The 22,923-nt window shown below is 55.6% G+C and overlaps 1 protein-coding gene across 7 annotated transcripts; it reads right to left on the reverse strand.

The window, feature by feature from the left end:
• Positions 1 to 85: 85 nt before the first annotated feature.
• On the reverse strand, positions 86 to 22,571 carry RORC (RAR related orphan receptor C). Of its 7 annotated transcripts, none has more exons than XM_074349432.1 (12): positions 22,456 to 22,571; positions 17,333 to 20,249; positions 10,149 to 10,271; positions 9,967 to 10,052; positions 9,495 to 9,636; positions 7,724 to 8,236; positions 7,396 to 7,517; positions 6,368 to 6,500; positions 6,133 to 6,204; positions 5,812 to 5,922; positions 4,497 to 4,606; positions 86 to 1,615 (listed from the first exon to the last, which is right to left on the reverse strand). In XM_074349432.1, exons 2-12 carry the CDS (start codon positions 17,337 to 17,339, stop codon positions 1,454 to 1,456), a joined length of 1,581 nt encoding a protein of 526 aa, XP_074205533.1. In that variant the 5' UTR covers positions 17,340 to 20,249; positions 22,456 to 22,571; the 3' UTR covers positions 86 to 1,453. The 7 variants fall into 7 exon arrangements, with proteins under 7 accessions (XP_074205533.1, XP_074205530.1, XP_074205531.1 ...); XM_074349429.1 differs by having other exon boundaries at positions 6,097 to 6,204; XM_074349430.1 differs by having other exon boundaries at positions 6,368 to 6,524.
• Between the last annotated feature and the right edge of the window lie 352 nt (positions 22,572 to 22,923).

The raw sequence follows: 22,923 nt of genomic DNA on the forward strand, positions 1-22,923 counted from the left end.
CCTGGGTCCTCAGGCAGGGATGAAAGTAAAGAGCAGCACGCAGGTAAACTTAATTAAGGCTTCCCTACCCCGACACACACACCTCTTGCCTTTGAAATCATTTTATAAAGAACTGCACAGGTTGGGGTTTCTGTTTACCCTACCCTAAGAAGGGAAAAAAAAAAAAAAAACAACCATCCCTACCACCTGCTGTTTATCCCTCTGAGGAGGGCTCACAGCTACTTTTATAAAGCCAAGAGAGCACTTGGGCAAGATCACGGCTGGAGAAACAGGCCTCCTTCTCCTGGAGTTGGGGGTACACAGGCACAGAGTGGTGGAATTGTGTCTGCTTCCTTTCTCCACGAGAAGAGCAGGGCTTGGGGGAGGGGGCCCACAGTCCTCCGAGGGTCTGTCCTTGGCCTCCTGACTGACCTGTGTCCAGCCATCTCTGCTTCTCTTGGGGTTTCTTGTGACAGAAGACAGCTGGGGCTGGGTTAGAGTTTGCGCCACCCCAGGTCTAAGATAGGTGAACTGGGACACCATAGAAATATTCTGGGGTCCCTCAGGATTGGGACTTCCTTGAGGCCACTAAGTTCCTCTGAGCTGTGATCTCAAGGAAGGCAGAGATTGTGTCAGATTAAATGTGTCTACTGAGCTTCATGACTGCAGGTTATGTATGTGTTTCATGTGTATGTGGACGTGTGATCAGGTTTGCGTAAACACTGAAGTCCGTTTTTAAAGTGCACATAAGAGGTTTGAGTTCTAACTCTCTCTGTCTCTTGTCTGCCTCTTGGACTTCATCATACCCATCCCTATACCCAAATCCTGTAAAAATATTAGCCCCAGCCTCTTAATCCTGTCCCATCCTTACCCACCACATATTCAGTTTTTTATAGACCCCAGGGTGCCCAACCATTTCCTTGCTGAGCTGGGAGGAAGGGGGAAGACAGAAAATCTAAAGACTTAGATTCAAGTTCTACGCAGGTGCTTCTGGGCTCTGGCACCAGTCTCTGAGCTTCATGCATTGCCCCAGCCAAAGCCCCCTGGGAAATGCAATGAGGTATTTCAAAGGCCTATTTGTAGCTTCTGAGCACACAGTTGACTTCCATTTGTCCAGGATGCCCTGGATCCCCCTGCTGTCCTGAGGACACCTACGTCCTTCTGGAAGTCCTTGTATCCCACCCCAGGCCTCTCAGAAGTTGCGGGTGATGGGGCTGAGAAAGGGGCCAGGACAAAGCTTCGGCTGGAGACGATGTTCCTCCATCCCCGCCCTCTGGCCCTTGGCCTGCTGCCAGGCAGGCCTGCAGGCAGAAAATCAGTCTCAGCATTTGCTCACCCTGCCCCTGCCCCCCCTCCCACAACAGGCAGGGACCACCCTCCAGGGGGCAAGGAAAGGAAAAGGCTGAGAGTGGGAGGGGGTCCAGGGAGGTGATCCAGCAGGTTCCAGGGAAGGGAAGGGAATTTCTCCTCCAGGTCACTTGGACAGCCCCTCAGGTGACTCGACTTCAGTGCTGAAGAGTTCTTTGTAGAGTGGAGGAAAAGCAGCTTGGACCACGATGGGGTGGAGATGCTGGAAGGTTTGCAGCTTTTCCATGTGCTGGCTACACAGGCTCCGAAGCTTCCCCTTGGGTGGCAGCTGGAGATGGGTTCACAGGGAGAGAGCGTCAGCCCTCTCCCCAGAGTAGAGCAGTCCTCTCATCCTTCCTGGGCTGGGAGAACCCTCCTTGCTTTCTCCCTGTGCCCCTGGCACTTGTGGAACAGCCAGGTCCTACTGGTAGGGGTAGGGATGTGTTCCGGGAACTGGAGGGAAGTGAGAACCGCTGTGGGACAGGTGCATGTTTTCTGGCTGAAGCCCCTAAATCATGTCCCTGCTACTCCTAGAATGAGCTGTGTTAAAGACGCTGTCACTCACACGTTGTGCTTTTATAATAGTGAGATTCCGTGACTCTCTATTATATGCGCAGTTAGGGCCTCTTTGCCTTTGCTGGTACTGCTCCCTGCTACTGGAATGCTTTCCAGTTCTTCTGTGCTTGGCTAATTCTTACCTTCAGGTGTCACCTCCTCTGGGAATATTTCCTTTAACTATCTCCTGGAAGAAGGGCTCTTCATTTGGGCTTCCCTCTGTGTAGCACTTAAACCACATTTTAGGAAAAAGATGCAGTTTGTCTTCCCATCCTAGATTTAAGTTTTTTGGGTAGTCTCTCTCTCTCTCTCTCCTCCTCCTCCTACTCTCCCTCCCTCCCTCCCTCCCTCTCAGTATCCTCTGTATCTATCAAACTGCTTGGCACATGGCAAGTGCCCAATAACTGTTTATTCGGACTGAGCAATTTCCAAGCAGGCACCCAACACTGTAAATAGTAAACAACACTGCCAGCACTCAGCCGGAGGGGAGTGGAAAGGCCCAGAGACTGATGGGGAGACAGAGGGAGGGAGACCTCACTGGAGAAAGGCTGGGAAAACCATTTATCTTCTGCAGTTCCTCATATAACCAAGTGAGGCTTAAAAATAGCTCTCACCAGCCGCTGCCCCCTTCCCCTCAGCTTAGTTACCTAGGAAAGGGACAGGCAGAGAAGAGCAGGCAGCATGGGATCCCTTGACATCTCTTGAATTCATTCCCTTTTCATTCCTACTGCTTTATTTTGAGTCTGTCTTTGCTGTTGCAATAGCTTCATTCATTCATTCATTCATTCACTCAACAGATACTGAGATCCTACTCTGTTGGGCACTGTGGTGGGCTGTAGGGGTCCATCAGTGAATAAAATAACTCTCTGCCTTTATTAATTGTATACCCTAATGAGGGAGCTGGAAAATAAATGTGTCATATAATTTCTTTAAAAAGGAATAAAACAGGGTGATCGGTAGGGGGCTTTTTGTAGGGGGTAGTCTAGGAAAACCTCTCCAGCATGAAGGGATGGGGCAAGTCACTTGGAAAACCAGGGGAAGAACCTTCCAGGCAGCCAGAAAAGCAGGTACGAAAGTATCTAGGCTTGATGTGTTCAAGGAGTAGCAGGGAGGCCAGTGTTCCTGGGACGGGCGATCGAGGGGGCAGAGAAAGGAGACGAGGTGAGGAAATGTGTCGGGGGTCAAACCACGAGACCAGTGGGCCAGGACACAGACTCTAGATTTGATTCTCAGCATTGTAGGCTGCTCCAGGAGCACGGAGAACAGTGCGGTGTGGCTGCTGGAGGCCAGACAGGTGGAGCAGGGGTCCAGTAAGGCGGCCTCTCTAATGGTCCAAGTGAGAACTGACAGTGAGGGCGTGACAGTGGGGAGGTGCTGTATTCTGAAGGTGGAGCCAGCCAGATTTGTTTCCAAACTGCTCTCCCAAGTTCTCCTCCTTCCAACCTATTCTAGCAGACTGCAAGGTTTTTTAGGGCAGAGACTTTTGTTGAAGTCATTGCTGTATTCTCAGCACCTAGCACAGGGCCCGGCACATGGCAAGGGCTCATTGCTTGGACCATTATGTAAAGGGTTCCTTTCCACTGATTCCAAATTAAATTGCCTGAATAATAGCTCTGATGATAACATTACTCTAGCCTTCGGTGTGCTCCACTGCCTGGAAATAAAGTCTTAACTCTTTAATATGGCATTGAAAGTCCTCTCTGATTTGCTCCTTGACCTAATTTTCAAGTTTGTCTTCTGCTAATTCCCTGCCCCTATCAATCTATCCCAACTCCTGATCTAACACTTTAGTCAAAATGTTCCACTAGCTGGTCTCCGTCTGTGTATTATCCTGCCTCCTGATTTCTGCTTGTATTGCACCCTAAGCCTGGCACGCCTGCCCCACCCCCTGAATGCTTGTACACGTTTCATGGCCTAGTTTAAATGCCACCTTTTCTGGGAAGTATTTATGATCCACTCCTTTTACCCCCATGTTATTTTTAATCCCTGTTCCATGCTCTCGCATTTCCCGCAATATCTCTTATTGTAGAAATGTATCCGGGGCAGAGGGATACGCTAGAAAGGGCACTAGGATTCAACCTTGCATTTATCACTTATAATTGCATAAACTGGGACAAGTCATTTGTGTCTCCTTATCACTACGGGGAGATTTTTAACAACTGCCTTATCAACTGAGTTGCCACGAGGATGAGCATATCTGGGAAAGCGCTTTGTTAACTGCATGATTGTTGTATCACATATCACATATCACATATCACATTCAACTCTAGAGTCATTGGTAGACGAGTCTCTTCTTCACAGATTAAAAACTCTTGGTGGGGCAAGGACGGCATCTCTGTATCTTTCCACTCCACAGTACCAGCAGGTGCTGGGTAAGCGGTGGTGCTATTAAACTGAATTGTTCCCTCCCAATTCCAGGCTCCCTAACTTTCCATCTTTACACACATGGAAGTGACTGCTCAGTCCCCTCGTCCCCAGGCTGTTGCAAGTTCTCTCACACAAGCTGGCCCTCAAGCACTTCGTCCTCTGGATCCTCAGACCCTGGTCCTCACCAGCCCCCGTGTCACACATCTGGCACTGGGCCTGACCTCCTCTGTCCCAGAGACTGCTCCTACCTTTGCCAGGATGGCTTGGCGATGAGTCTTGCAGAGATGGTGATGAAAGGCCAGCTCCAGATTGTACTGCAGCTGCTCTACTTTCCTTTTCTCTTGGAGCCCTGGCCGGTCTGAAGGAGGGGCGAGACCACAGCGAGAACAAGAAAGAACATGGAGGTTAACTTCCACCAAAAGGGTGTGCCATTTTGGATATCTGTGCTGGATAGAGGCCGTCTCAGCTGAGCGAGAGAGTGAAAATGAGTGAGTGAGTGAGTGAGTGAGTGTGTGTGTGTGTGTGTGTGTGTGTGTGTGTGTCTTGGTTTGATAATGGTAAGTTCTGGGGCCTTAAGCTTGGCTGGCTTTCTACAAGGAAAACTGGAGAGCGATAAAAGGGATGAGAACTTATAATCTCCCAACTCCAAGCTGCCTTCTCCCTGGTACCCTGATATTTCTCACAGCCCATTCAGTGCTAGGCTCTAAAACTCTGCCATAGGGGAAGAAAAAAAAAAAGATTGGGAGAGAGCACCCTGTCCCCACTGCCACCCAGCAAGGATGGCCCCTGATAGGAGATGGCCTTCGTGAAGCCACCCAGGCTAGCCTCGGGACCTCTGCATCAGTCTGTGGCTAACTTCAGCAAACCGCCTTTTGCCCTGACTCCATAAAGTAGCCTGAAGTCATGTTTTAAGTCTTTATTTCCAGTTCAAGGGGCACACTTAGGTCTCTACCCACTGGCAGAATCAGAAGACTGATAATCTTGGTCTGCAGACGCAGGTTAGCAGCTCAACCCACTTCCTTGGGTTCCCTGAATCCTTCGCATTCCGCTGGCTCCCCTAGCCCACTCCATTCTTGTGCCATGATGGCGCAGTCTAAAAATGAGTTCATACGGAGAAGTGACTCTCAAGCTTGGTAGCACATTATAGTCACTCAAGAGAGGCTGTTAAAAACTCTGGTGTTCCGGCTGCACCCCAGATCGATGACCTCAGAGACACTGGGAGGGGGACCAGGCAGCAATCCCAGGCAGTTTTTAAAGTTCCCCAGGTGACTCTGTGGGTGGCCACGATGGAATCACAAGCTGACTGCTTTCTCTCAGGGAAGTGGCTCACTTCCTCTCATACTCAAGTCCCCCCACCTCCTCGGTCCCACCTGTGCTGCTCTTTGCCTTCTCTCAGTCCTCTGAGTCTTCAGCTCATTTTATTTCACGGCCAGGTCGGATGGGGCTCATTCTGCTCTATAAAGCAACTTCCCAGATTTAACCACAAGCGAAGGCCCAGACTCTTCAGTACCTGCCGTGCCCCCACCACCTGAATGTCCCTTCCCCAGGCCCAGTGACACTCACTGGCACTGACGAGGATGAGGGCTGTGTAGAGGGCAATCTCGTCCTCGGAAAAGCGCAGGGCGCTCAGGGAGTGGGAGAAGTCAAAGATGGAGCTGACAAGCTCGCTGCAGCCTGACGGGGCGGAGAGGAAAGAATGAGCAAGGTGGCCAAGGCTGCGCTGCCCCGGACACCCGCCCCTCGGGAACAGAGGGGCCAATTTGTGCTGAAAAGAGGGTGCCCTGGGTCTCAGAGACTTGGATGGGGTTGGCATCGGACTCCTCTCTCTCATTTCCCCCTGCCCCTCACCCAAGGCTCGGAACAGCTCCACGCCACCGTATTTGCCTTCAAAAAAGACTGTGTGGTTGTCAGCGTTGTAGGCCCGGCACATCCTGACCAGCACCACTTCCATTGCTCCTGGGGAGTGGGGAGAATGCAGGCACAGTGTCAAATGGAGCCTGGAGTCTGTCTCTGTCCCTTTTAATGTCCTAGTTCCCTTGGGACACCTCCCTCCCCTCAGCCCTGCCCGGTCCACATCTGTCCCCAGTGGCCCCCAGGCCTGCCCGCTCTCCCTGGGCACCTGCTTTGAGTAGCACGATCTGGTCGTTCTGGCAGAGCTCCATAAAACCTGAGAGCCTCTTAGCGAACTCCACCACGTACTGAATGGCCTCGGTGAGGCGGTGGGCACAGCGTTCCCACATCTCCCACATTGACTGCATGGAAGGAGGAGGGTCCCACTGTAGGGGGAGGGTCCCTCTTTATGACTCTGGGACCCCCGCAAGCCCCTGGGAACCCAGATGGATAAACTGAAGGGGTTAGATTCTCAACCCCCACTTTCTCAGGACCAGTGTTTTAGACTATTCTTAGCACAAATGCACACTCCATGTTCATTCCTGTCGCTCGGTCACACTGAGCGCCCACCAGCCACTGGCACTGAGTTAGCTGTGGGAGGGATCCATAAACTTCTGAGATACAGCTTTGCCCTCCAAGAGTTCGCATCGTGTCGAGGTGAGTAGGACACACCCAAGTTCAGTGCAGATGGGTGTTTGTAGCGCAGGGGTTGTCAGGGTGTGATGAAAGGGACAGAACAAGCTCTAGAGCCCAGTGGATCTGAATTTGCCTTTGGCTCCACTGCTTTGTGATATGGAGTGAGTCTATGAATTCGCCTGAGCTCAGTTTCCCAGTCCATTAAAAACAGAAGCAAATGCCAACCTCACAGGTCGGTTGTTTTAAGGGTCAAGGATAATTTATGTAAAGCATTTAGCACAGTGCCTGGCAGAGAAGGAGTGTTTAACAAATGGCAATTGGAATTCTGACTATTGTCATTGATGAGGAGGAGGAAGGAGAGTCTGCCCAGGGCTGCACACCAAGGTCTGGGTGGTGGAGGAGGTAGGATGGAGGCCGGGTAAAATGTTCATAGGCAGGAGCTAAGGAAAAGCTCTCATCCACCTGCTAGGGTACGTGCTTTTTAAAAGCATGTACATGCTCGTGTCTTTCTGTGATTCCCTGCCTCGCCCCGGCCCACTTGTGTGTGTGGGTGGCCGGCGCTGGACTCCCTCCGGCGGTGGTGGGATGTCCTCCCTTCCCAGCATGATCTCCTGGCCTCACCTTCCTCTGGTAGCCGGCCACCTCCTCTCGTGAGAAGATGTTGGAGCGCTGCCGTAGCAGGTCCTCCAGCCGCAGCTGACACGTCTCTCGGTAGGACTTACAAACGTTCTGCACCAGGTGCTCTGGGGCCAGAGGAGGAAGGCAGGGGCTCAAGCTCAGCCAGCTCCTACCCTACCCAGACAAAGGGCACTCCTCTGCCTGGCCTACCCCTCCCTGCCTGCCCCCGCCACCCTGGGCGTGTGTGATTTACATGGGGGGCTGACTAGGGCTCTTCTCCTGGAAGCCCCTCCTTCGATGTCCCAGCCCCTCTGTCTCCCGAGTTGCTCACCCATCTCTGTCAGGGAGGCATAGGGTGCCTCTGGGGTGCTGCAGAAACTGGGGCTGCAGTAGCTGTCCGGACCCCGTCCTGGTTCCCCAAGCCCAGGATGCCTGGGGTCCGCAAAATGGAGTCCACACCTGTCAGGGGCCCGCTGGTTACTGGTGCCAAGGAAGTCCTCTCCGCCCTCAGCCTTGACCCTCTCAGGGCTGTATTGTAGGTGGTACGAGGCCCCGTTGAGCCCGGCCTTGGCCAAGCTGTTGGAGTAGGAGGGCCCACAGGCTGGAGCTCTCAGGAGGCCAGGGGGACAGGCCGAGGCCTCGGGCAGGTCAGGTGAGGAGCCCAGGGGCAGCTGCCCATCCGGGAGCCCCAAGGTGCAGGCAAGGGGGTCTGCTCCCTGGGCCCCTGCAGGAGGGGTCCTGACGGCTTGTTCCCGTTGCTCCTGCTGCCGCCGCTGCAGCTGTTTCTGCACCTCAGCGTGCAGGCTGTCCCTCTGCTTCTTGGACATGCGGCCGAACTTGACAGCTGCAAGAGGTCCGGGGATCAGGAGTGTTTGAGGCAGGAGGACAGGGCACAGGGCAGAGTCAACAGGCCTTTTGACCATTATAGGACTATCCTGTCGCTTCCTGAATAGCTGACTCCAAGCAGAGCTTCTCTCCGTCTTGCCCTGGAGCCTCCCTTTAGGGCACTTTTGTTTGAGACCCCCTCCCCTCCTCACTCCCGTTTGCCACAGGGCTCTGTCCAGCCCAGGCATTCTGGTCTCCTGAGCAAACACTCCTTGCTCGAAACCAACTTCCAGCAGTGGCAGAATTCAAGCAACGAGCCTGGACTGAGGGTTCTGGCCTCTTGAGCCGAGGTTGGGGGTGGCCGAGTCGGGGGCCTTAAGCTGTATCAGGGTCACCGCGCCTGCCTCGGAGGGCCAGAGGAAGAGGGTGGCTGAGAACACGGGTCTCCCTGTGGTCAGGCGGGCAGGCTCCCTGTGACCTAGATACTCACCACAGCCCAACCCAGGCTCCGCGGCTCGTTTCTGAACATCCTCTTCTGCTCTCTCTTTCCTGCCTCTTCACTCGCCCTACCGCCCCTCCCAGGTGTGGGGGCACAGCCCCTCGCCCCGCCTGCCCCTTTGCAACCCTGCGTGTTTCCTTTCACTTTGTTATTTTGGGCGCTGAAAAGTGCTGACAGGCTCCTTCTGGCTCCTCATCACCTCGTGCCTCCCCCAGCCCCACCCTGGGCTCCTTCTGTGGTGTCTTGGGGGGGCAGTTTGGGGGCTGGAGAAGGGGCAGTGACTGAGGAAGGTGGAGAAAGCACCAGGAACGTCCATCCTCCCCACCCTCAAGCCTTTGGGGCTGTTCCCAGGTGGACTCTGGTCCCCAGGCCAGGGATGGGGGACTAGGGAGGGAGATGGAGCTGGAACTGGAGTGACGGGGCTGGAGGGAAAGGTGTGGACCGTTGATGGTATCTGGGCCACAGGGGAGTGGGGTGAGGAGAATCCATCCCGAGGAAGGAGAAATTGAAGAGTCTGGGACCTTAGAAAAAGGAGGGTGGTTCTAGCAGAGCCTGAAGTTGGGGACTGCAAAGACCCTTGACGAGGGTGGCGTGCCCCCCATAAGCCCCCAGCACCCACCAGTGGACAGTGGAAGAGACAAGGGCCCTCCGGAGAGAGGGATGGAGAGCAGAGCTCTGGGAGGGCGTTTTTACAGGTTAACCCCTGTCTGGCACAGCAGGCCAGCTGCTCCCTTGGGGACTCCAGGGAAGCCACAGGGGGCTGCCCGCTTGGCCTCACCATCTCGGGACATGCCCAGCGCCAAGCATTTCTGCAGGCGGCAGTGCTGGCACCGGTTTCGGCTGGTGCGGTCGATGGGGCAGTTCTGCTGACGGGTGCAGGAGTAGGCCACGTTACATTGCTGGCTCCGGCGGAAGAAACCCTGGGGGAGGCAGGTGGAGACCAAGACTGCTGATCCTGGCCAGGCCCAGCTCAGCCCTGAGAGCCTCCAACCTGCAAGACCTGGCCCCAGCTTTTCCAGATCCTAGCATCCCTTCGTTTTTTTCTCCTCCATTTCTTGGTGTAATTGTAATCTGTCCAGCGAACACTTCCCCAGCTGAAGACAATGCGCTCCTGTGTGCAGGGCACTCCTGGTAATGGGCAGCCCCAGCAGCTCCCTGGCTGCCTCAGGAGACCAGCCCTGCAGTCAGAACAAAGGCCACTGAGCCCCCTCTTGTATCTGAAGAGGCTGTGTGTGTGTAAGCGCACTCACCTTGCACCCCTCACAGGTGATTACCCCGTAATGGATCCCAGATGACTTGTCCCCACAGATTTTGCAAGGGATCACTTCGATTTGTGCTGGAAGAGAAAGAGCTGAGGTCAGCCCTGGCGCATCCTACCCCTGTACCTGGGCAGCAGGCACAGGGCATGGTGCTTCCCCCTGCTTTTTCCTACCCTGCTCCAGCTTGCTGTTTCCCTCTTGCAAGATGGAAGAAGGAGTGAAGTGCCAAATGCCACTCAGGAAAGGGTCTGCGGAGGCCGTTTGTGTTTTGCGGGGCGGCTGGGGTGGTATCAGCTCTATGGGGGCAGGGAAAGCAGCTGCAGAGAGGCCACCTGCTCAGCCCTTCAAGATGAAAAGCTCTGCTTGCCTCCCTCCCGCCTGAGGGACCTGGGAGTCCTCACTACTTCACAACACCTGCTTCCCGCCCAGGGGGCTTCCTCTGTGCCACCCGCCTCAGTGGGGCTCAGTCTCCAGGGGTAGAGTGTGGGGCATGGCGGGAAGATGTGGGGCACTAGGCAGGAAGCCCCCTGGGGGCCAGGTAGAGATGCCAGCCATCCTCAGGCAGGCAGCAGAGGCTCAGGGAGGGGCTGTACGGAGTCCAGGGGACAAGAGGGCAGGGTCCACGCAGTGAGGCCCAGAGACAGCAGGGAGAAGCTGAGATGGAGCTCAGGAGAGTGGCGTCAATACAGCAGGGCTCCTAGGTTCCTGGCCTCAGAGCAGAGGGTGGCTCTGCATGTCTCAGCACGTGAGCCTCTGCATCCAGTTATGTGCACACAAAGCATGAATGTCAACACTGGCTGGGGCTGGAGACCATCTCGTTCAACCTCTTTCATTTCCTTTACAGATGAAGGAATAGGCCAGATGAGGCTCAGGTTCACACAGCTAGTTTACCCAGGAGCTGGGTCCATATCCCAGTTCCCCATAGCTTTCCATTTTGTTGTTGTGTGTACATGACTTTGGGGGTACACACATCAGAGGGCGTGCTGGATGCTTGAAGGTCAGCTCATGTGTATGTGTGTGTATGTACGCATGAAAGGTACATGAGATTTGTCAGCCAGTGGGTGTATCGGCTTGAGCCAGCGTGCCCAAGTGCAAATGAGTGTTAGTGTTTGTTCACCGGGTGCCAGGATCCCCTCTCTCCCCTGAGATCATTGTAACCTATGCCAGCCCCCTGCCTTCACTGTGGTTGGTTGCTGGCCCCAGGTTCATCTCTTGTTTTGCCCCATCCTGGTCAATGCCCACAGGTCTCCGCTGAGTTTCAGGCACCAGCCAATGGCCTTCCCCCAGCCCATCTTTGGAGGAAATGGGCAGAGTTGGGGTCCCTACTGTTTGAGATATTTTTAGCACTTCTAAGGCCCTGTGGGTCACTTCTCTGCCATCGCTGACCTGCTGCCTTCCCTCTGAGGGGGAAAGCTGGGGGTGGAGTATAAAAGTGGTCTAGGACCCCTTTCTCATCTCTGACACTTCTCCCTTTCATATCCCACCCTGAGGGTCAGATGAAGCAGCATCCTGTCTATATGGCGAATCCACATTCCTGTGAGCTCTCCTCTGGCCCAGGCTTGGACCCTGGATGTGTGTAGGACCTGTTGATGAGGTGGGGAGCGTGACCATGGCTTGCCCACCACTCCCCGAAATATTGCTTCCATCATCCTTAAACCATTATCCCCTCAGGCTAGCCTTGAGCTGAGTCAGAGTAAGCAGCTGCCTCCTCATGGGGGACAGGCGCCCCGGGGTATCTGAAATTCCTCTGTTAGAATTCAAGTCTTTCCCCCTCCCCTAGCCCCACCTAGTCTGCCCAACACCCTCACAGTAAGCTGTGATCACCCAGGAAAGATAGCAAGTGAGCCTTCAGATTCTTTCCAGTAAATTAAGAGCAGATTGGAATGTGAGGCGGGAAGAGAGAACAAGAGGGGATTGGGCACCTGGAAAAGAGGCAGAGAATGTGGGGACACCTGCACATGAGGCCACTTGGATTCTCTAAGTCTCAGTTCCCCTGTAGGTAAAATCGGGGGGAAGCACAGCATTGCCCGTGCATGGGGTGACGGGCGATAGCACGGGAGGTCCGTGGTGTCACATGAGGAGAGCACAGCTCAGCCATGAGGGCTCAGCGTGCTGGTACAACCCGCGCAGAACCCAGAGGGCATCTGAGGCCCAAGAGAAGCACTTGCACCCTATAGAGTCTGCTCTTGCCTCTCCCCGACACCTTCCCCCTCCAACGCTGTGGGATCGCTCTCCTCAGTGGCCCTAAGCCCAGAGAGGGCAGAAACCAACATGGGTCACCCAAAAAAGCAAGCAGGAGGGAGACTAGGCCAAGCCACAGTGGGAACTCGGGCCCCAGCCCAGCAGTCAGCCACAGGCCTCCCTGCCTCTTCCCTTCTCCAGGAGCCACATCCGTGTGCGTGTGTGCGCCGACCACACGGGTGACCCAGACACATCTCTCTGCCCCATGGCCTGACCCACTGCTGGTCCCGGCCCTAGGACCTCACAATAGTGTCACCAAATCTTGCCCTTCTCTTAGGACAATGTGGCCAGCCATTGACCCCCTTCACAAACACCCATGTTTGGGGGATGCCAGAGATTGGACCCCAGCCACAAGGCCAGCCACTCGCTCATGCTCCCCAGCCATAGTCCAAGGCAGAGGTACACAGTGAGACAGGCCCACAGCATCAGCGGTTCCGTGCTACAGGGTCAGACCCTCTAGCCTCTGAGGTAGAGAGACCAAGAGGTTTGTGACCAGGAGACAACAGAGACAGACCCAGAGATGGAGAGATAGCCACAGAAACACAGAAAAACCTACACTCATGTCCTGGCCCCATGCCCAACCCCTGGCCCTGTCAGCACTGTCAGGCCCTCTCACCCTACTCCTCCCTCCTTGCTCTGCCACCTGCACCCCTGCAATGCCATCTACCCAGAACCTCAAAGAGAAAATACTGGTGGGCAGGAGTGTGACTTGTGGAGGAGGGGAGGGGAGAGAATGGGAAGGGGACTGGCCAGGTGGCGGTGGGGTGAGCAGGAGCTGAAAAACACCTCGGATACCTCACCTTCAAACCTCCCCCTTGAGCCCAGTTCCCGAAGCAGCAGCTGGTGGGAACCCAGATTGGGGAGGGGAGCTGAGTAATCACAGGATTACTCAAGCTGTTGCCCGGGAGCTTGGCCTGCCAGGAACTTACCATCTCAAGGCTTGAGGGTGCCAGGAACTAGAACCAAGCAGAGGTCAGGAACCTCTAGGCCAGCCCCTGCAGCACGGCTCCCACAGCAGCCCTCACTCGGCCCGCCCTCACCTGCTGCTTCGGGGAGATCTTTGAATCTCACTGCAGCTCTCACCCAGGGCCCAGCAAAGGAAACCCTCTAATTCCAAGGACAGAGAAACACTCATGTACACATAATACCTCTTGAAACCACCTAGTGACTGGATGACTCTAGACCCTTGAGTCTCAAACAAGATCACCTAGGGATCTTGTTAAAAGGAGGTCTGAGGGGGGCCCAGGTTCTGTATTTGAACAAGCTCTCCGTTGGTGCCCAAGCTTGCTGGTCCTCACCCTACACTTCTGAGTAGCAAGCTTTTAGTCCCTCTTTGTGCTTTTGCACCAGGCGCCTCTTCCTGGGGCGTAAGGGTGGGGTTGCTAGTCTCTTCCCCAGCTCATCCTTGCTTCTTCCCTGCCATTGTCCAGTGTGACCTCTAAAATGTCACTCTGACACAGTAATAGGAAAAGAAAATGAATGTCATCTGACTGCTTTGGGGATTGAAGGATCCTCAGGGAACTTCCTCTGAGTACTTCCTATGCGGAGAAATACGGTAGAGACAAAGTAGGCGCCCCTCCCTCCAGCCTCCTCTAATCTCACCCTCCTCACAGCTGCGAGATTCATTGATAGCGCTCTTTGAATGTATCCAGGGCCTGGCCCTGTGCCACCTTAGGAAGCCAGCCCTAGGCCCTGTCCAGGTGCCCTGTGCCACAGAGAGGAAGTGGTGGGAGCAAAGGAGGGGCTGCAACCCAGGGGGATCTCTCCTCAAACCCCAGAACCACCCGCATCTCCTCCTGGCGCCCGTCAGTCTAGGGGACTTCTCTTTCTCTCTTCTTTTCTCCAGTGGACGTTGGTTAAGTGGGGGATAATTACGACAGAGTGGTGTTGGCTGAATTCTTTCTCCGGGCCAGGCTTTACACACATTTTTCATTTAATGATCACAACAACTCTGTGAAATAGATACTACTTGTCCCCACTTTACAGATGAGAAAACTGAGTCCAGGAGCAAGTAAGTGGCTTGACTAAGGTTACACAGCCAGAAGTGGCAGATCTGGCATGTGAACCCAGGTCTCTATAACCTGAGAGCCACTGTCCTCAACCACTGAGCCATACATTCTGTAAGGATGACATCCAAAGGCACTGGGCAGAGTGGAATTGGGGACAAGGTTACCGACTGCAGGGTAAATTGTGATGTGAGGGGGATGGGCGAGGACTGGAATTCAGGAAGGACACTCGTGGGACTAAAGCCAGGACTCATGTCTAGTCTAAAGGTCTAGAGAGACATTATTCCCTCTGTCCCACGCCTTCCTCTGTGGTGCCAGGGCCCTCTTGCTTTTACCCATTTCTCAGGGGAGACTTCTAAGGCCAGGGAGGAATGGCTCACTCATCCCACCAGAGATCCTGACTTGGGACTCCTCAGGAGACCACAGCTCCCTTGGGGTGTGGACGGGCATTCACACATCTTGGTAGGCCTCTCTGCAGAAATGAATGAGTGAGTGGGAAAGAGGAATGCATCTCTTTTCTTAGCTTAGGCCCCCTCTCCCCACGACCAAAACTCAGTCTCTCTCCCCACGGAGACCACAGCTCTGGCCAGGGGTCCCCCATGTACCCCAGCCTGTTACCAGCCTCCCTCCTTTCTCAGCTCTCCGTTCCCGCAGCTTCTGCAAAGCTGGAAACCACTGCGGGGCCACCCGCCGCAGGGGAGCAGGAGGGGGAGGGCTGGGCAGGGGTCAAGAGAGAAGCAGTTGCACCTGGTGAACGCTCCTCCCTGCCCATGGCGAGAATTTTCTGCTGATACACCCAGATCCCAGGGCTGAGAAAGTAGTGAAGCTAAAACTCAGGTGGGCGAGGAAGAGTCTGGGGTTTTGAAAAGCCACGAAAGGCAGCCAGCCACCTGAAACCCCCTCCTGGTGCCCCCGCCACCCCCACAGTCTGGGACAGGAGAAAGGAGGGGAAACAAAAAAACTGAGTGAAAACAACCAGTAGATGGGGGAGGGGATGAATCACCAGGAGGAAGCTCTGAGGAGTGGGAGCCCAGACGTCACAATCAGTGGCCTTCCCTGCCTCTGGGGCTGCATCTCCTTTCCAGCCTTCCCTCTCCCCAAAGAGATATTGCCATCCTTTCTGAGCCCAGAGTCTCACGGAAGGGGTAGCATTGCAGCAGCAGGAGGAGTGGAGACTAGATCTCAGAAAGGACTGGCCAGTGGAGGGCAGGAAGAGACCCCAGGGCTGCCTTTCTTGGAGAGCTCTTAGCCTGGGAAAGTCCCTGTTCCCTGTTTGAGTCAGGGGCTCAGAGGCAGGGGAGAGGGAGGGTGCCCCTGAGGGGGGCGGCCACACAGACTCCCACGTTTCACTGTGAAGGGACAAGCTCGGGATGCTCTGACTTCTAGCTCCTTGGGCTGGGGGTGTTTGGGAGTCCTGCTGAGGATGGGAGGAGAGGGAAAGGTGAAGGTGCAGGAGTGATGTGAGGCAGGGGGAGGCCCTTTGAACGTGGTGGTGGCTGGCGCTCACTGGGGGGTTAGGGCAGTCCCCCCCCCCATCAGAGGAGACCCCCACTCCTGCCTACCAGCCCGGGAGGATGCCCTGTAGAGCCGCCCAGTGTTTGCCTCCTGCAGCCCCGGGGACTCCTGCCCTCCTGCCCGGCTCTGAGGCACACCACATCATTGTTTCCCAGGGTGGATTTGCTGATTTGAGGCCACTTCTGGGAAGACCGGTCTGCTAACCTTTGCTGCTAATGGGAAGAAGCTAGAAGGGAAACTGAAGCTCCAAGAGGCCCTTCTTCCTGTGGAAGGTTTTGGCTCCTCTCCCCTCATCCCCAACCCAGCCCAGCTCACACACCCGCGCTGGGGTCTCGTCTCCGGCCTAGCGGTGGGGCTCTTCCCTTTCTTCAGCCTCTTCTCCACGAACCCTCATACCCTTGGACCCTAGGGGAGAGCTGAGTTCCTGTCACTGTGCTTGGGGGTGCCTCACTCAGGGACTAGGAGTCTCTCCTTTGTCCTGGGCCCTCAGAACTGGGAGCCTCTCTAAAGCTGGTTTTGTTTTTAAATTCAGCTTACTTGTTTTGCAGAGGAGGAGACAAAGGCGCAATGACTTGCCTAAGGCTACAAGGCGAGTCAGTGACAGAGGTGGCACCAGAACCTGGTCTTTAGACCCTCAGCCCACGGGTCTTTCCAGGACCCAATGTGGCCTCCCTTTTGTGGGCTGTGGGAAGACCCTGGGTTGGGACTGGGGCTGCCTCAGGCCACAAGGGCATGGGGCTTCCCTTTGCTTCCTTCGCCCTGTGCACTGAGAGGTTCTCTGGCTTCCCTGCCCACCCTTGCTCTGCTAGAAGGCACAGGGACCCTAGGCACCTGCCCACCAGCTGTTGGCCCATGGCTCCAAGCCCGGAAAGGAATGAAGCTGAAGGCTTTTTGCTCCCATGTCCACTGCCTCATCCCTCTCATCAAATGGGTGCCTGAACCTGGGATGGGATGGACGGACGGACGGACACACACACACACACACACACACACACACACACACCTGGGAATCTAGTCGGTCCTCATGTTCCTGCACTGGGCAGAGAGTGTGGTGGCTCAGAGGCCTGGAGGTGGGGCTCTGACCCCCTCTGCCTGCTAACCTCGCTTTACCCTCACTGTCCTGCTGCTTCAGGGCACAGTAACTCCTCTGGCCTCCTTTCTCATCCCACTCTCAGGCAGTTTGCAGGCATGGAGGGAACCACTGTAGTGGGAGCCAGGAGAGTGAGTTCAGGCTGCCTATTCATTACCAGCCTCCACCTACTATAGCTGTGTGATCTGGAGCGAAGCACTCGGCCTCTCGGGGTCACAGTCTCTTTCTCTAAGATGAGAGGCACTGTGCCTCAGATACTCTTGGAGATCCTTTCCAGAGGAGTTCCTCAACAGTCCCTTTACTGAGGGAACTGCTTGGGAAGTGAGACTCCCCAACTACTACATCCATCTCCCAACAGACCTTGGCCTTGACTTGGACACACTCTGCCAGGGAAGAGCACTCAGCTTTGCTCACGCTGCTCCCAAGACGCCCCTCCTCTCTAGAGGGCCCGGGGTTGACGACGGGACCCAGGCTTCCCCGCTCCCAGGTGGCCCCATTCACTTACTTCTCATGACTGAGTCGTGGGCTTTGCTGCCTGGGCGGTCTGTCCTTCTCAGCAGGGGTGGTCCAGGGATGGGGCGCAGCTGGCAGCTGGGTTGGGGCGAGGCCCTCTCAGCAGAGCCTCAGCCCACAGCTCTGCACCTAGCTCTCCCCCAGTGCTTCTGGGCAGGGGGGTTTAAGCTCCACACCATACAGGTGGCCAAGTGACAACCCCCCCAACTCCCCCACTTCCCACCCCCCTGGGATGCAGCGGTAGGATGACAGGCGCCCCATGTGGCCAATCTGGGCCTGGGGCAGGGTGTGAGGGGCGGGGCAGCCAATCACAGGGGGTGTTGGAAAATTCCAAAACCACATGCGACAGCCACACACCGGTAAAAGCTGTTTCCACCCGCCAGGTTAGTTCTGGCTGGGGAGGAATGGAGCTCACATGAGCCTGGGGCCAGGTTCCTACTCCCCCTCCCCAATGAGGACCCCCGAGCCTGACCCTCTTTGCCAGGTGACTCCAGGGACAGGGATGTTTCTAAAGGTAAGTCACAGAATATCTGCCTGGGGCGGTGGCATGTGCCATCTGCGACCCTGTGGACTACCAAAGGCCGTGCTCAGTGAAATGCAGCCTGGGAGGCTGCCCCACCGCCCACCATGCTCACACCCTCCCTACGACAGGGTGCACGCCCTGAGCTAGGGAGTAAATGATAATAGTAGCAGTAATAATCATCAGACAAATGCCACCAGCTGTAGAAGGTGTTAGTCCTTCAGAAATGCCCCCAGGAGCAAAACTGCTGAAATTGGAAAGTAGATGATGGTGATGATGCTTGCTACATGCCAGAAATGGTTCCTAATGTTTTGTATGGATTGTCTAATCCTCACAAAATACTTTATGGGATAGGTGCCATTATCCCTATTTCAAAGATGAGGAAAGTGAGGCACAGAGAGGTTGAGTAACTTCCCCAAGGTCACTTAGCTAGCAAAGTAGTGGGGTCAGGATTCAAATTCAGGCAGTTTGGCTCCAGATCCCACTTGAGGAGTGGAAAGATTTCTCTGGTTCAGGTCTGCTTATGAGGGTGTCTCAGCCTGGGAGGTCTCCTGGCATGTGAGCCTCTCTATAGAGTTTCTTGGCCTGAAGGTCCTTCTGAGGGACCAGTCAATTTCAGAGGCCCTCTCAGCCTCATATCTGCTCTGTGGGGTGCCTCAGCCTGAGGGTTCCCTCTTCAGGGCCCCTTAGTAATCAGGACCCCTCTTGGCCTTAGGGTCTCTCCTGGACTCCTCCCTTCTTGGGGTTATCTTGGACCCCCTTCCAGAGCCCATTTTTCAGAACCTCTAGGCCTGGGGGAGGCATTAATCTCCTGGATTCTCTAAGCCAGCCTCCTAAGAGGTCTCTCATCCTGCTGGGACTCCAACGGCTCCTCCGCCTCCTGCAGGCCTTTTCCTGCTGGCCTTCCCCGGGCTCTCAGGAGCTGGGCAGTGGATTGAATAGGGCTGTCAGCCTGTGTCCTACTGAGGACACTCATGGGTGGGGGTGGCCTGGGGGTATGGTTGCACAAGGCTAGTGGGTTGGGGAGGGGATACAGGGTGTGGTCCTGGCCGAGGTTTCTGTGGTAAGGGGTTAAGGGTAGGAATAGAGTTTAGCCTCTTCTAGTTCCAGATGCTCCGAAAGTCCCCCTTCTCCCCCCACCCACATAAGGTCCCTGGCTCCCCCTCCCTCTAACTCGCTCGCGTCACTCCTTGACCCGCTTTCCTCCCGAGGCCCTGCTCAGCATTTCCGTGGGGCCCTGTGGCTAGGGGCAGATGAGGTACCGATCAGGATTGTGCTGAGCAAAGCAACCCCCCACTCAGAAGGACGTAGCATCTTGGTGGCCCCCCAGCCCCGCTCTGACCAGCTCAGGGAGGAGGGTGATGCTGTTGCCCTTTGAGATCTCTCTGCTTGGAACAAGGCGCTGTAGGCAATTTTGGCAGCAGGAGGAGCCACAGTGAGCTCTCAAGAGGAACTGGGAGGCAATCCTAGAAAGGGTTATGGAGAAATGCAGGTGGCCTGTCCTGCCCCAGAGTGGTCCTCATCAATTCAAGGAACCTATGCTTAGAAGGCCTTCCCCAGAGTGCCCTCAGGCTGGTAAGGGCTCGTTGATGGGACACAAGCTTTGGGACTGAGGAGCAGTGGGTGCATTTCCTGGAGGAGTAGCCTCTCCCACAAACTAGGAGGGGAGATCTGATGTGCTGAGAGGTGCCTAGAGAGGATGCTTACTTACTAGTATCCATTGGGAAGTCCTTCCTGAGCTCTAACCCCTTTCTCACATGCTGTAGCCTCAGTCTTTCAGGGCCCCAGGACTCAGAGTGTTCCTATCCATGTGTTTCCTTCAGAGATGAAGCCTTTCCTGCTCTCCAGCCCTGCACAGCCTGCCCCCAGGCTTGTTCGCACCTCGGGATGTGTTAACCACAGAGATGAACACCAAACCTGGCTCTGCTGCCCGCAAAGCCTGGTGCAGGCTCCCTGAGTCCCTGAGGCACCCCTGCCTCCTCACCTCTCCTTTCCCTGGACCAGCGGCCTGACCCACTCCCTTGCATCTCCTGTGCCCCTGCCCAGCACCTCCCTCTCCTGATTCCCTATCACTGTTCTCTCCTTGTTTCTTGCAATGTTTCCTCTCTTCAGGCTTCTTCCTTATCTCCTCCCATTGCCCTGATCTTGAGGCTTCTTCACCTCTCCCCCTCCTTTCCTCGTCTCTGCATCTCCTCTGTTTTTCTAGGCTCCACCTCCTTCCAGGCCCGGCCATCTCTGCTTGGCTCCTCCATCTCTGTGCAACACATGTGCCTTTCTTTTACGCGGACCTCCCAGGGCCCTTGCTGAATTCCTTGCCATCTCTCCACATCCCCAGTTCTTGCCCCAACTCTCTACTCACAGGTGTGGGTCTTCTTTGCAGCCAGCAGCTCTGTAAAGAGAGGGGGTCAGGACCAAAAGTTGAAGACCACAGAGGACAGAGAGACACCCGCCAATGCCTGGGCCCCCATCCCCATCCCATTCCTTCCCAGAAGAATGTTGTGTCTGAGGATGAGATGGCCCCACCCTCCATAGCACCCCTCTCTTCGTTCTCTGCCTTCCAGTCACAAGAGGCCTCACAAGAGCCACAAGTGCCGGCTCCCCACTACTCTGGGATTTCCCCACACTATTCCTTCTTCCTGGAATGCCCCTTCCTTGCTCCACCTCAGTCTAGCCAACTTCTCATCCCCCAAGTTCCCAATTATGTCCTTTCTTAGAGAAGCTCTGCACGCCCCCTACCCTGCCCTGGTGCTCACACACTCAGCACCGGGCATTCGACTTCCTGGCACTCACCACATCATCTCTCTACTATAGTTGTGTCATTATGTGTGAAACGGGGCTTTCCTGCTAGACACTAAGCCCTATGGAGGCAGGGGCTGTGTCTGTCTTGTTCACCTTGTTATTCTGTAGTGCCTGCCCCGTTAGAGGTGCACAGTAAATATCCTGCAGCCAGAATTAAATCTCTTGGTTGCTTATTTGTGCCTGCAAGCACCTGGGAATTCCAGAGGTGTAGGGGTTGAGAGTAGGGGAGTGAGGATGTTAGGAGGAAGAGGATGGGGAGAGCTGTAAGCACAGACCCTGCTCTGCCTTCTGCGGGCTCTGGCTCCGCTTGCAGAGGAAGCAATCCCTTCCTGTTGCTGTGTGTGGCTGGTCCCGGTGGCGAGCAGGCAGTCGGGAGCACCAGCAGGCTAATGAGGGGTGGGCAGGGAGGCACAGACCTCCAGAGGGACAGCTGCTGAGGGGAAAGCCTTATCTAGAGCATCGCTGGCGGGGAGGGGGTGTCATTCATTCACATGATTAGCTTTTATTAAACACCTACCAAGGGAGCCCCTGGGAGGAGGCTTTCCCTGCTAGACTTTGGTGCATTTCCTACAGCCACACAGCAGCCCCTCACAGAGCACAGGGCCAGTCTTTAGTTTCAGAAAACACTGCAGGCCTGCATTATGCCCACTACAGTTACCCTAACCTCTGACTCTGCTCTCCTGTTATTTTTCACCTTCTGCTTGTCCAATCATGGACACCGCCCTGCATCCCCCTCCATCCCTACACTGTCCCTCTGCCCAGGTGATGCTCCCCACTAGCAGGCTTCCTCCATTGGGCTGAGTGGAGGTGAGTGGTCTTGAAGGCCTGGGCTCTGCTGGGCTGTGGTGGGGGAAAGACTGCCCAGCGAGGGAGTGGCTCCATCCGGGCCCTCCCATCTCCCCCAAGATTCTGCATGGCCCCACCCAGCTTCCTCCCCGAAGAGGCACCATCTCTCTGGCCCCTAGCCTTGCACTTCAGAGGGGTCCTGGGGTGGGGGTGCTCCTCTTGCTCGCCCTGGCAGTGGAGTTCTTCCTCCACCAGGTGGCCCTGGAGCTTTCCCCCTCAGTGCTCACACCTGACCAAGTGGCAATGGGATCCTGCAGACAGGGTCTCTGAGTCAGGTCATTCATGGAGCCAAGGACTACCTGACTCTCTTGTCCCCCGATGCCCCTAGCTGGGTGCCCACACTCTGCAGAAATGAAGCCCCATGCCCCCGGGCCAGGGGGAAGGAAAGTGCTGGGCTGGTGGGCGCGGGCGGCAGACAGGGAGCTGTTGCTCTTTTCCCAGACCCTTTGTCATCCTTAAAGGCAGGAGAGCTTCCTCCGTTGGTGAGTGAAGTGGCCAGCCTCCCAGCCACTGCTGCCCAGGGGCCCAGCCTGATGAGCAGTGTCGCCTCTCCTCCCAGAGGGTTCTCACACTGGGGAGGGCCTGCCCACGTGCTGCCCCTTCCCTCCCTCTGGCTTCCGGGCCTCTGCTCTTCCCCCCATCCCACCTGTCTCTTCCTTCTTCAGTTCTCCCTTTCTTTCCCATCCATGTGCCTCCTCTCTCTCCAACTTCCTATTTCTCCTCCTCTGTCATGTCCCCAGCCCCTCCTCCTGTTTCTCCTTCAGTTTCTACCAAGACCTGTCCCGTCTCACTGGCCTGCCTTCCTCTGCCAACCCGTTTCTCTCTCTTTCTCCCTTCTTTTGCCCCTCCTCCCCTCCTCACTTTCCGACCAGTCTCTTCCCATCTCTCTCTCTCCTCTGAACCTCCTGGCAGCCCCTTCCACCTGCCTGCAGGGCTGTAGGGCCTCTTACCCTGCGAGGCTTGGTGGTGTCTCTGTGGGGCTCTATCCATGGGGCAACTCCCTTGGTGCCGTCCTTGCTGCCCTGGCTGCCCAGGAGGGCAGGGAGCAGGGCCCAGGGGAGGGAGGAGGGAGGAGGGAGGAGGGAGGGAGCACCTGGCCCGGCAGCAGGCAGGGGAAAGGAGTGGCTGGCAGAGCATCCTGGCATCAGGAGGGGGACAAGGGGAGAGAGAGAAGCAACACAGTTTGGAGCCTTGAGGAGAAACAGGATAGGTGATGGGAAGGGGGCTAGCATTTATTGATCACCTACTGTGTGCTGGGCCCCTTGCTGGTCACTCTAGGAAAATCCATGATTTTCTTCAATCCTCCCAACATCCACCATGAGGCAAGCGCAGTTCCTCCAGACAACTATCCAGTGCTCGTAAGCTATGTGATGCTCAAAGATTGTCACGACTCGCCCAAGGGCTTGCACAAGGACAGG

Source organism: Camelus bactrianus, chromosome 21 (genome assembly GCF_048773025.1).
Source record: "Camelus bactrianus isolate YW-2024 breed Bactrian camel chromosome 21, ASM4877302v1, whole genome shotgun sequence".
NCBI classification, from domain to species: Eukaryota; Metazoa; Chordata; class Mammalia; order Artiodactyla; family Camelidae; genus Camelus; species Camelus bactrianus.

Bases quoted from the DNA above. Each gene is read 5' to 3' on its own strand.
- RORC (XM_074349428.1), bottom strand. The intron at 8,237-9,494 runs GTGAGGCCAAGC...GACCTCTTGCAG, and splicing joins GCTGGGCATGTCCCGAGATG to CTGTCAAGTTCGGCCGCATG. The intron at 4,607-5,811 runs GTGAGTGTCACT...CCCCTCCTTCAG, and splicing joins CCTCATCCTCGTCAGTGCCA to ACCGGCCAGGGCTCCAAGAG.